Here is a 13,644-nt window from a genome sequence, read left to right on the forward strand (position 1 = left end):
TTTGAGTTCCTTGAAAGTGGAAAAAGTGTTATATAGAAAAAAAAATCTGTGTGATCAGTTTAATTTATCTTGGTCCAAATAATGGTCCAAAGAAGACATAGCCTGGTTCGCTTCTGAAGTAAATGAGAAAATATTGCACAAAAAAGAAGTTCAGTATATAAAAGCAAAGTATATATTTGATTCATCTGGATTATATTATCTGCTTCTTCCATTATACACCAATATCATCCAGGCTGTTCGTCCTGTTGTATGACCATGATCACATTCAAAAACAACTTAACATTTTCACAAAAATAACCAATATAGCCACAAAAATAATCGGCCTGCCAACATTCAATAACACAGGACCACACTCACCCGCTGCACCGCTATTTCACCCACTGCTGCCCTTCGGCCGACGATACAGGACTCTCAGAACCAACAGAGCATGCTTCAAAAGCCATTTCATCCCCACAGCCATCAACAAACTGAACAGACTGTAGACCATGTCCTCCTGTTCTCTTCAGATATGTTTTGCTTGCTTCTCTGTGTGATTGTCCTTTGAATTGATGTTTCTTTTGTACAACTGTGTAACTGACGAACTAATTTTAATTCAGAGGTGACCCAGCGAACCAGAACCAAAGTGCTTTGCCTTATTGCCGTGACCGCACTGGGCAATGGTGCTGAAAAATATCACCCAGCAATACAGCGAGTCTTTGATTGTGAAGGTGTCCTCTGCGTTTGACCCGTCGCGCACCCGTCAGGACCAGCCCAGAGCGCAGTGACCCCTCTGAAAATTTGAGTAAGGATTTTGGCTGTGATCTCCTCATTGAGCATACTTTGCGTTGATGGGGCAAACTGGAGGAAAAGGAGGAAAGAACATCCCGATCTGGGATCTGGGTCAGAATCAAACCCAGAACCTTCTTGTTGTGAGGAAAGAGGACTAACCACTGAGCCACTGTGCTGCCAGCTGTGCTATAAGCTCACAAATTCAACACAGGCAGGAGTCTTTGCCTAAGTGCTTTTAGTTTTTTAGTTCACAAAGTTCTTGACAATAATCACAGTTAAGTAGAGCTGCAAATAAAATGGAGGCTGATTTTCAAGAAGTGAACTCCACATCTTCACAAATAACATATAATCTCACATTTCTAGTCAGACTCTTGCTCTGACATTTCATTCATAACGGATTGATTACATTTGTATTTTGAAATTAACTCACTTGTTCCTTTTCCCATGTTTTCTTTTTTCTTTTTTTTCTTTTTTCCTCACTGTTTGAGAGTGTCAGATATGCACCGTCTGCAATTCACTGGCTGGGATTTTAAGTGGATACGTCACAACCGAGGCAAAGCGAGAAAGGGAGGGACAGCGGAGGAGCGGGAGAGGAGTGCAGGCGATGAACAGACACAGAAAGAGGGGCAGAGAGAGAGCGAGAGTACAGCGGCGGGAGATATTGACTCCAAGCTGGTCTGCATGCTCCTCAGTGTGTGGAAATCGGAGGACGTGAGAGCGGGCGAGATGCACGACTGGCACAGATGAAGACTGTCTCAGGGTACGTGGTCTCTCTCATTTTAAGCTGTGGTTGCGTGTACTGTTCTGTGTGTGTCCATATTTAGGACGCTTTGACTTTGAAAGCAACATAGTGTTTGACATGTGTAGCCCCGAGAGCATGTCTGTTGTTATTATTATGTAAGTATAATTGGGTAAATGATTGTAAGTGCTAAAAGCTTTTATGTTTGATGTGAGTCAGTCAGACAGAAGTGGAACGTTGAGGTATGTGTCCCAGGAAATGCAAAGTTTAAGGAGTTCAGCCTGCTTGGATATTTTTGGATACCCTCTTGGATCATGATTGCTGTAGATCAAAAGAGTTTGTTTCAGCTTCTGTTTCAGCTGCATGGTGGGATTTGTGTAATTCAGAACAGTGTGTACAAGATGACTTATGGCCAACAAGACGTCAAGTGATCTGGAAAAATATTTCAGAACTTGCCAAAATTAGGAACATCTTCAGCGTCTGATTCATCTTTGATCAGCTACAGCCTGCAGCAGTTGAGTTAAACATTCAATCTCATCAGCTCCTGACTTCTATAATTGAATCGTATACAAAATTTAACAAACAATCATTACGTACTGCAACCTCAATGGCTTGGTTTCCAATTTACTGCTTGTAAGCATCATTGAACACAAAAACATCAGATAATTAAGTGTCGCCACACTAGTTTATGGCATAAGTCGAGTCATTTATGAGAGGTAATCGTCTCAGTCCATTTCAATCCCTTTGATTTCTTCGTTGTGGATTCGGTCAATGCGGTACTACAATTACAAAATCAACTCAAGCCAATTATAAAGAGATGGGATAATAGGTTCTTACTAATATATGAATTAATCAATGAGAGCTAAGAGGGTTGAAATTGTTGATGTATTGTTTATAGTATACAGAGTGTGCTTTACATTTAAGGTTTTGGTGTTTGATAGCATCTAAATTATTAAGGTGAAACTGGCGAGGCTGATGTATGATGCATGATGTTGTTTTATTGTTCATTCCTTTTAAATTCGTATCAATTCTGGTGTTTCTTGCAGTAGTAGAAAGTCTTGCTCAAAGCTGGAGACACTGGGAGCTGTCCTCACTGTGCGATGAGAGTGTGTCATGAGTATACTTTAAATAATACAAACTCACTGCGGCCTAATGGAAGGATAAAGAACAGTCTCTTTTAGTCTGGGGAAGAACCCTGTCAGCCTCTAGATTAGAGTTTGGTTAACTGTTTATTATGTTTCATTAGCTGACAAATATGCTACGGAGTGAAGGCTTCAGCCGTATTATGCAAATACTGTTGAGGGGGCTGCGGATGTGTAAGAAAGAAGAGTGAAAAAAAAAAGATAAGTGTAGGATTAGAGTCAAGTGAGCAGATGCACATTCTGACTTTACTGCAGTACGTTTGCACACTGATTCACACGGTCTGTTCTGCTGACACAATGAGTGAGTCATTTTAAAAGTGCAAATCGTTTTAAAGGAATTCAATTTTAACTTCCTAGAAGTTGTGATTGCGTCACTGCGTCAACCTTCTACTTTCTTTAGAAGTGTTGTGACTGGTCCATTTGTGGACTTGTTCATTTGTTGTTGTTTTCAGATAGTTGTGTCCTTTCTGCACCTTCTGTACCAACTTCACTTGTGATTTTGACAGACAGAGTGATTACTCTTGTGCTTTTGCCCTTTTGTTGTGCCGTTTTTTCATGCTGCTCTTACTCATTCTTCTCTTGCAGCCGCGCTCCAGTGTCCACATGAGTGTTTCCAAAGCTCCTCCACACCCCCCCACCTCCCACCTGGCCCTGCCCCCCTCCTCGTCCTCATCGTCAGCACCCTCCTCCTCCGCCACCTCTCCCTCAGTGGCCGCGCCCCCGCCTTCGCCCGTGAAGATCTCTATGCAGGAGCACTTTGCCATCAACGTGTGCCCAGGGCCCATCCTTCCCATCCCGCAGATCTCAGACTTTTTCCCTCGATTCCACGACTACCCCTGCACCCCCCCACCTCCCCGGGAGAAGAAGATCCTGAAGGAAGAGACTTTCAATGGTGTGACCGGAGGGTTCAAGGATGGAGAGAGAAGAGCAGAGAATGAAGGCGACAAGGAGGAAGTGTTTGACTCTGATGATGAGGACAGTGAGTAGGCCCACACACTAGCACGAAAAACAGCACTGTCATTAAATATCACATTTTATTCATGAATTTGTGTACATTTCTTCTTGAATTAAAAATCTAACTTCCTAAAGTTCTAAATAAATAAGGCTAAACAATATTTACATCAGAGAAAGGGGTTGGAACAATAACTGATGTCAAACTCTCCCGTTAAAATGCCACAGTATCCTGACTGTATTGACAGAGGTCGTTTATTTCACTGGGTCTGTGGAAAAAGTAGCACTCCTCATGGCCCTGAGTTCATGAGTACATTATATTTGGTCATCATATACAAATCTCCAATAATAGTCTTAAGTCTATTTTAGTCGCAGGCCTATTTTAGTGTGAAGTCTATTTTAGTCCATGTGACGTTGTGCCTATATTATCACTGTGGGCTCGGTGACTTTGTTTCGCCCTGATAATTTCGCTAAATTTCTGCATAGCAAAGTTGGGTATTTTTTTTATCATACCGTTTAAATATCATACCGTCTCATTCTTTGGATCAAAGTATTTTTTTTCCGTTTAATTAAAAGCAACCATCTGGCAATAATCTGGAGCATGGTTGTTGATGGTAATTGTTGCTGGATTATCCCAAAAAATGATAATTAGTTTGAGCTAATTTAAACAATTATAGAACTGAAATATTCCTTGTTTTCAAAAATGTCTTCCTCAAGAAAAATAAAGTGTGTTTCCAGGGTAACTGAAGAGCATTTTACTAAAACCATTAGTCACTCCCACATTTGTGTAAAACAGTGACGTTGTAGATTTATCATCCAGGTCTGCAGTGATGCAACACGGGCTTTTCGGTTGCTTCCCGACCAGTAATCAAACCAGACAGATCAATTAATATTAGGTAGCCTAGCTTTAGAAGGCCATCTGCTATCAACATGACTCAGAGCTTTCAAGTGTGCATGAGTGAGTGAGTGCCGTTTACTTCCAGTAATTGTTGTGCTTATGTCTATGCAGCATACTTGGGAACTTTGGAGTTCACCCTACTCTTTGATCAAGACAACAACTGTCTTCACTGTACAATTCACAAAGCAAAGGTACGAAACACTTACACTCTTCACCTCAGTAACTTATTGTATTTGTCTGTTAGACTGAATCACTTTTTGTTGTGCTTCCTTTCATTAGACTCGCTCGCACTGAGTCACTGTTCAGTTGTTTAAGGACATGAACCTTCAATCACATGGCACTGTGATATGTCATTAATTATGTAAAATGTGTATGTGCACTTCCCTCGAGGACGCCACAGAGGAGTGGACGAGAGCAGAGATGTGACATGAAAAGAAATGTCTGGGAGCAGTGATATAACTACAGTAGCCCTGTCATATTCGCTGTCTTTTCCTGACCCTGTCACCGTGTGATGTGTTTTGGGGCTGCATGACGTCACACTGTAGTATAAATGTGTGTAGACTTTTGGTTTTGTGTGTAACACATGTGTGTCCTCCTTTTGTCCACAGGGACTGAAAGCCATGGATTCCAACGGGCTGGCCGATCCATACGTCAAGCTTCATCTTCTCCCAGGGGCTAGCAAGGTCACTGCTCCAGCCTTACCTCAATGGCAATTAGTGCAACATGCTACCAGATTGGATAGCGCGCACTCTGTCCCAGACAATGACACTTTCTGATAAAGATCTGTGGGTTTTTAACTCAATGTATAACCACGAGACCAGCTGAATAGCAGTATGTAGCTAATGTAATGCATTGTTGCAAACCACTGAATCGAGTGCCTTTTTGATTGGTTATTGCTTAATGTGGCTAGTCCAATGCTGTGCCATAGTGAGCACAAGCATGTTCTGGTCTGCTGCTCTGCTCCTGTCTTGTCTTCTGCTCAGTAGATAAGGATTGCTTCGAAAGGCAGGACCTACAGCTATATCAACCTGTTTTGTGGTGTCCGCTGTGCTGAAGGTTGACACAAAACGAGGTAACGATAAGAGGGGTAGAATATTTGACCAGAAAAAGACAGGTTGCCTGTCCTGGGTCCACAGTGCTAACAATAACAATGTCTGGGGATTCTGCGTCCTCCAGCTTCCCTCTGCTTTTGTTCATCACTTTCCTTTTTGCCCACTTTTCCAGCCTATCTGCGTCTGTATCTCACTATCTGGCTGTGACCCTCTGTGACCTTGAAATACCAACAGTGTGCGAATAGAAGGAGGAGCAGACAACAGGGAGGAAAGAGGGAGAGACGGAGGGAGGAAGGGAGGGAGTGGTGAAATGGGGAAGGAGAGAAGGAGAGACGGATGAGAGGAGGACAGCAGCAGGTGGTTGTCATGGAAACAGGGAGGATTGTTACACGGCTCACGTCAACAGGCTCGTGTTGATGGGTGAGCGGGGCGGCGGTGGGGGCGAGCGTCAATGAGTAGGTAAGTACCCATGAACCAGAGCTTGTTAATATCCAGCAGACAAAGCCGCGTCACTCGAAAGTGGGAGTGTGCGTGTATGCAATGGGCAAAAGCACACGCCTCCAACTCTTCAGTGCTGGGATGAGTAAGCTGCCGTGCATTAGACCTTGAGTGTAGACCACAGTGAGGAGATGGATTTCACTTCCACCCTATGCTTTTTGATTTCCATATGCTCTATAGTAAAATATGCAGCGAGCGTGACGACATGGAGAGCAACCCCAGCAGCTCATGGTCATGCATCTATGAATGACACATGAAGGCTGTGAATCAGATCTTCTTAACTAGGTTCCTGCCTTTCACACATGCTGTTTGGTTGGAGATAGTTTAACCGGCCATGGTATGTTAAGTCAAAAGCAGCCATTTTCTCTGGTTTCTAGTTATTTTAAAGGCCCCATGTTATGCTATTTTCTATGTTATAATGTTGTTTTCTCATCACAAACAGACCTGTTTTGTTTCATTCACACATGTTTAACACACAAACCCTGCATATTTAGCGAGTTCTTCTCTCAAACTGAAAACACTCTATTCCACCTTGTGATGTCATCATGTTGTAATACTGTGTTTTTAAACTCCACACACCTTCATTTCTAGAATCATTTGGATCATTTCAGACCTGGAATTACCAATCTCTACTGAACTGAAGATAAATGGAGCTGGTAACTTGAAAACTACCACTTGATGACATCACAAGGTGGAACAGAGCATTTTGAGCTTTGGAGATAATAAAGTGTTACTCAAACATGTGTGAATGAACCAAAACACAAGTCCAGGTCTGTTTTTGATAAGGCAAGAACAGTATGACATGGCTTAAATGTCACAAGAGGCTATTTTCTTAATATAGGAGCTTTAATGTGGCATTAATATAAAACTCTCAAACTCTCCGCACCAAAACATTGCTAATTAATGACCTTCCTTTTCCTCTTGCAATCAGAACTCACAGCCAAACAATAATCCAGCAAATGTGATTGTTACCTTGAGACTGAGACAACTGGCCTACGGGCGTGCTTTTTAAATCAGTGATTGAGATTAAGTGGATTTTGATCTGTTAATTTGTTTTGTTAATTGATTTAACCTAAAAAAATCAAATATCTGCTGCTTGGAGAGTAAGATTTTAACATTTTGAGAGGAACAGAGCAGATAGACTGCAGAGATGTAGCCGACGTGCTTGGTAAAAGTCTAAAGCTCCACAGACGGCACGTGAGGTTTACAGACTTTTCCGACTATTAACGAATCAAAGAACCAACAAAAGGAGACACTTGTTCGCTTCATGGATCGAGCTCTGGAGGAGCTGAGTCTGACTGATAAGCTCCCAAGTTCCCTGCCCAGAACGGAGGATAAAAATGAAACATTGATGGGGAATGTGGGAAAAAGAGGACAGGCATGGCAGCCCAGGCAGAACAATGGGATGAGAGGAGAGGGAAAGAGAGAAAAAGAGACAGAGGGATGCAAGGGGACAGAGCCTGGCCCGGGGCGTTATGTGGCCTGAGTGTGGTGGGGAGGTGTTATCTTCAAAACGTCAGGCCCTGCAAACTGAACTCACAGTTCATTTAAGAATGTTTTAAGAGAAATATGTTAATCGTGCAGTGGTTGGAATGTGGCCTGGTCCTGACAAAAGCTCTCAAAATTATAAGGATCTTGCACAAAAATGAATAAATGTACAGAAGAGAGGTGCTGGTAAACAACATCTTCATTGAAAAGACCATTTAAACTGTCTACTCACTTGTTCCTGTCCTAATAAAATAAGTAGCCAACAGATAAAACATTTGGTCAACTAATTAATGCACCAACTAATGAAGTGACAACCGCTGTACAGCGAAACAGTGATTACTAAAATTGATTTGTGATTTTTTTTTTTTTTTTCTTTTACAATAGAAGTTCTTGCAGTCTATCAGTGAAAAAGTTATTTCGACCTGATGTTTTGGAACAATTACTTTGCTTCTGCCTCTGGCTTTACATGGTTTATTAATCTGCATAATGTTTTTTTTTTTTGGGTTGCTTTTTTATTTTTATTTTTTGCCAGAGGTTTAGATTTTCAAGGTTGAGCTGGGACACTCTTTATTTTGAGTGCAGGGGAGCACATGGAACTGGATGTGGTTGGGAGTTCTGTCCAGTCCCTGAAGAACTTAAGATAATAATGTAAACAGAAGTGAAAAAAATAACAAAAACAAGTCACCCCAGTAAATCTAAACCAATTACGGCAACAGGGACGCAGAAGGCTACAAACCTTATGAAGTCTAAATGTGATCCTATATGATTTTAGGGCATTTTGTTTTCTCTGGGAAGGTTTCATATTTCATTACAATAGTATTATGCAGTTTAATTGGTTGTTGTGCAGCCTTGGTAGAACCTTTATGGGATGCTGGGGTGTTGGGGGCTATAATGTTATGTTTAGGGGCAGCAGCAGACGCACAGGTGAGGGGAAGGAAGCATCCTCTCGTTCTCTTGTGCACCCAGCAGCAGATGTCTGGCATCTCCTCAGGGACGCAGATAAATGATGTTTTCCCTCCCTTTCTCGCTCTACTTCTTTCTTGATCTTTCCGTGTCCCTCACTTTTTCTCATTTTTCATTTCTTCCTATTTCTGATCTATACTGTCCTCTTCTCTTAGTTTTTTTTTTCTTTTGAAGTAAACGTTCCTTTTTTTTTTTATGGCCGCAGGCAAACAAGCTTCGCACAAAAACCTTGAAGAACACTCTGAATCCAATCTGGAATGAAACTCTGGTGTATCATGGCATCACCGCAGCCGACATGACCACCAAAACGCTCAGGTAGGAGCTTGTGTTTATGTTTATTTGTTTATTTATGAGGGATGGTGCACATAAAAACATTAACCTGTACAAAGAGGTAATATGTTTGCGCCAGGTTAGAGCAAAATGTCCAAATTCATCGGTCAATCAGTAAGTAAAACTAGTTCTATTTCGAAATCACCACATACATAACATACTTACATGGTCAGCAATAAGCACTATTCCCTAGACAGTTATCAGGCAAACGACGTGGGCCTGCGCTTCATACTCCAGGTGAGCCGGCTCTTCCCAGTGAGCTTTTCCTGGTAGTTCATTATCGCAGTGTAAGCCAATGGGAGCGAGCGGTTTGATTTGCTGCTTCATCATCTCTATCTGGGTCTTTTTCTTTCCTCTTTTGAAGAAATCGGGGTCACTTATCACCAGGGTTTCTCGATTATGGGAAATTATAATTAGTGCTATTTGGGTCAAATTTGTAATTGCAATTGTAATTTGGAACAGTTAAACGGGCAGAGGAGATATGGACCAGTGGTGTAGAATTATTAATATCAGTTTTTTACAGGGTTTCTCACAGTTCACACATGATACAGGCTCTGGATCATAGTGCAATATCATAATACAGTTGTCGTTCACTATAACATGGTTTACCTTCATGGCTTCGTTGTTTCGCTGTTTTTTTCACAGTGTATGAACGTGTGTTGTGTTGTGCGTCCTGATTGGCTAAGGGACTGTAGACCATTGTCCATCAGTCTCCTCCATGCCGTGTCTCCTGTACAGTGCAGAATGTGTTCAGACAAATTTACATAAATGTTGGATCCCAGTGTGAATCTGAAGTGCTGTATGTTTGCAATTTCTCCCCGACAAAACCCACAATGTCGATGAAACGTTCTGCACCGACAAAGGCGTCTACAAAGGTTTGAACTTTGAGAGTGTTTAAACAAGAGAGAAATGTGAGAAAATGTTAAGGCCTGTGTGAGAAAAGTGTATGAAGTGTGTGGTGAGGGGTTTTACAGCAAAAAACATATAGAATAACTGTAAAAAATAAAGCTGACTGCGTTATTTTTAGAATGTAACGAGGGACCACTCTGGCAATACTGCAGAAAGAAGCGAGAAACACATGCATTTTACAACAGCATTTCTTTGTTATACCTCTATCTACACAAGATTTGTATAAAACACACGTATAATTAAAACCATGAATACATCACATGTGTTACAAGCACAATGAAGGCGTACATGTACAGCATCACCAAAGAAAGTGTCACAATTAGTCAAGATTTTCCTGCTAATCTTTTTATTTATTGTCTTAAAAGTAAAGATTATACAAGTTCCAAGATCCTACACTTTCCATATCTTTCAAATTATCCGACTTGCTCATTTTTGTAATATATTTGAGCCATTATTGCAAACATGACTATACATATATATATATAAATAAAGTTGGATTCACTGCACGACATCCACTTGTAGCTCATCTCTCCTCACTTCAAAACTGGAACATTCAGCGTGTTTTCCTCGCCACATTTGTTACAGGATTTGATGGCATCGGTGTTGATGTTACGAGGAAACATATAGCACTGCACGTCACATATCATTGGAGTGTAAGGTGTGTATGTATCTACATGTCAAGGGCAATCACCGGCAGACCACAACAACAGGCATGGCACCTCCTCTGTACATCGAGAGGGTGCCTGTCCTTGAGGCACAGCGCACGCATGTTCAGAAATAGCATTTACTCTGGTCCAAAAAGAGACACATGTAGAGTGCCGCTTGACGAGGGACCTCTTTAGTGGTTAACTGGAGGATCCCTACTTGACCTCCAGCCAAGGACGCAGCCTGCAGACGCGCACCGGCAGCATGCGCACGGTGGGCAGTGAAAAAGCGGGAGAAAAGGAGGAGGCGCGTCAACCAGGAGATGAAAGAAGAACGAGGAGGATGCCAAGTACAACCTGGCAGAATAATGAATGATACAAAATGCATAGAGGCAGAAAAAGGGAAGAATATGGACTATATGGACAGAATCCAGGGGTCAGGGCACAAACGGATAATGTGATGAATGGAGAAATCTACTTATTTCCGAGATAAAAAAGCCCAGCACTGTGCCAAAGCCGGGTTTACTCCAAGGAGAGCCAAAAGAACTAATGAATGAGGACAGAAAGGAATATGGGAGTGAATAAAGCAGTACGTGACGAGACAAGGGTTGTCAAAAGTATCGAAAATAAGATACTAATTGATGCTAAAACTAGTAACGAAACTAGATACTCATTTGAGCTGCGTGGATACTAAAGACGTCACATTCACAGGACAGAAATTAACTGTTCCTGAATGATCTTGAGCTGTATCAGAGCGAATATAAGACACATAGACGAGTATATACGCCCATGGACCACTATGGAAACTACCTGGACTCTGAGGGATTAAAATAAAATACTATGATTTAATGCTGAAAATAACATTGTATTGTTGAAAGAAAGAAATGTGTATCGTGTCTATTCATTTGCATCGAAATCGAGCTTGAAATGTAAGTGTCGTGACAACACTAGACGAGACAGAGCAGAGCAGACGGTGCAGACAAGTAGAAATAAAACAACCTCTGATTCCTTCTGCGCTCCGATCCCGGCTCCACACAGCAGCCAGTAAATAGACTTTGTTCTCATTACAGCACAGAAAAAGCAGGATACCCCAGAGAGATGTTCGTACTCGCGGGGCTGTGGCCGGTGTGCGTGTGGGCCCCAGCAGGAAGAAGAGCAGGCGATGCTGTGAAGGCTAATACCTGCTTCGCTCTCTGCTTCACTGCTCTCACAGTCTCTCTGCAGACCGTCTGTAGACATGCAGCCTCGGGGCCCATGCGCTCAAAACTTAGATAATGGTGTAATTAGGCTAGTCGGCACTAAAGGACAAAAAAAGCTCATTCAAATAAAAAGAGGAGACAAGTGTATTAAAAATGTCCTAGGACCTACTTTATATAGCGTCAACCTTGTACAGTGAGAGGAGAAGCATCTTTTTGAGCAGGAACATTACCCAAGGCTTTTTTTTTCCCTTTTTCCTTGAGAGGATTACGTAAAAACTGCTGACCGTTTTCGCAGACATCTCTTCTGCTCCAGCGTTTTTCTTTGTTGCATGTGGTATTGTCATTTCTGATGCAATTTGTCTGAAACAGGATGGAAATGCAGTTTGTAGCAGAAGGTCCTGTCACTGACCAAACCTATTGTAAATGTATTCTTTTGCTCCTCGCGTCCATAATCGATCCATATGTGAATCACGGAGCAGCAGAGGGCAATAGTGTGTAGTGGAGAGCTGAAAGTAGAAGTTCTCAGAATCCTTTCAACAGTCTTCTAGTCACTTGAGTCATTAAAAGTTTGTGGGATTGTATTCTTTGTAAGAAAAGACTCTTTTTTCCAGTGGGCGTCAAAAGGCTTGTGTTTACATAAAGTGCCGTACGACTTTTTCTTCACATCCATTCCCTCATTTGCGGTTCCACTGATTATATAAAGCTATTATGCTGTAGCAAAGCGCACTTAATGGCTGAATATGAGTACGCTGCATACAAAAAGCCTCGGATGAATAAAAAGCTCCCTAAGTTGCGTACATGTTCCTCTAAGTTGTTTTCAATAAGCCCGTTCCTGAGTAAAGGTGGGCAGTACTCAGTTACATTTCCATGTCCATTTGACGCTTTTTTCACCTCTTCATTTTTTGTCCTTTTTTTGTCCATTATTTAATATTTCCTTCCAATCCTGAATCAGATGTTACATCCTAACAGTTACTATTTAAGTTACTCTTACTTGAGTAATTTCTTGGACCACTACTTTGTACGTCTACTTGATTAATATTATGTTGAAGTAACCGTACTCTTACTTAAGTACAGTTTTTAGCTACTCTACCACTTCTGTTCCTGAGTGTGCCTGTTTTATTTCTCGAGGCCACTTGGGGTCTCAGCACTCATAAAGGCCGGCCTCGCTGTGCAAACGGACGTGTGCACTCAGTGAAGACTTCACGCTTGGTTTCATACTGACTAATCCTTTAATTGTTGTGCTGGGACTGCTTTAGTTTGTAGAAAGTTCCAGTAAAACAATAAGAATTTCTTCCCATTTTGTACTATTTGATTTTGCATTGCTGATTTAATCCAGTCTGCTGTGCTGTTTTTGAATGCACAACATATGCTGTTCCTGATAAAGGCTCTTAGGACATTTTTTCTTGTTGTTTATTGATTTTTTTTGTTTTTGTTTTTTTCTTTTTGTTTAAACAATCCTCATCTACTGCTGGCTTCACTGGCTTTTGGAACTGTTCTGATGCTGAGCAGTTTGCAGTAAACCCAAAACATCTTGACATGACGTATCCACAGCATATGGTGCTACCATCCCAGGTTCTATTGGGGTTATATTGCTGTTTCTAATCAGTGGGAGCACATGGTACAACTATTACATTTAATACTGTTGCATCCATTGTAATTCAGATGTTTGTGGCTAATCTGTTGACTCAAACTCAAGAGAATGTGCTTCAGTGGGCCGACAGCACCAGTCTAGTCTCTTTGTACTGTTTCTCCCCCTCTCTCTCCATCTCCCCCTGCCACTGTCTGGATTTTGTAATAGACTCTTCAGCAGTTAGGGGATTGGGACAAAGAGGACTTGATTTAGTGGTGAAAGGGCGAGTTAAGATTGGATGCCTTAGGTGAGCTTTAGGTTAGGCTGCTGAAAAGAAAAAGCTCTTTGATCTATCGCTGTTGCAGTTGAAATAGGGAGGAAATCTTTTACTGGCTGTCGAGGCAGATATTGAAATGATGAAAATTGCAGTTTAATGTTAATTGGAAGCATGGAACGCGTCACATTAAAGATACCATGTGCAGTTAAAATACAT

The 13,644-nt window shown here is 41.6% G+C and overlaps 1 protein-coding gene across 1 annotated transcript in view; it reads left to right on the forward strand.

Moving 5' to 3' along the window:
- The first annotated feature begins 1,352 nt into the window (after nucleotides 1–1,352).
- doc2d (double C2-like domains, delta) overlaps nucleotides 1,353–13,644 on the forward strand; it is a 37,208-nt gene continuing 24,916 nt past the window's right edge. Inside the window, exons 1-5 of the mRNA XM_033967751.2 lie at nucleotides 1,353–1,528; nucleotides 3,235–3,628; nucleotides 4,610–4,689; nucleotides 5,107–5,181; nucleotides 8,705–8,814. Of these exons, the coding sequence (XP_033823642.1) occupies nucleotides 3,253–3,628; nucleotides 4,610–4,689; nucleotides 5,107–5,181; nucleotides 8,705–8,814 (641 nt within the window). The 5' untranslated portion in view covers nucleotides 1,353–1,528; nucleotides 3,235–3,252. The remainder of the gene's footprint in view (nucleotides 1,529–3,234; nucleotides 3,629–4,609; nucleotides 4,690–5,106; nucleotides 5,182–8,704; nucleotides 8,815–13,644) is intronic.

Source organism: Periophthalmus magnuspinnatus, chromosome 1 (genome assembly GCF_009829125.3).
Source record: "Periophthalmus magnuspinnatus isolate fPerMag1 chromosome 1, fPerMag1.2.pri, whole genome shotgun sequence".
Classification (NCBI taxonomy): Eukaryota; Metazoa; Chordata; class Actinopteri; order Gobiiformes; family Gobiidae; genus Periophthalmus; species Periophthalmus magnuspinnatus.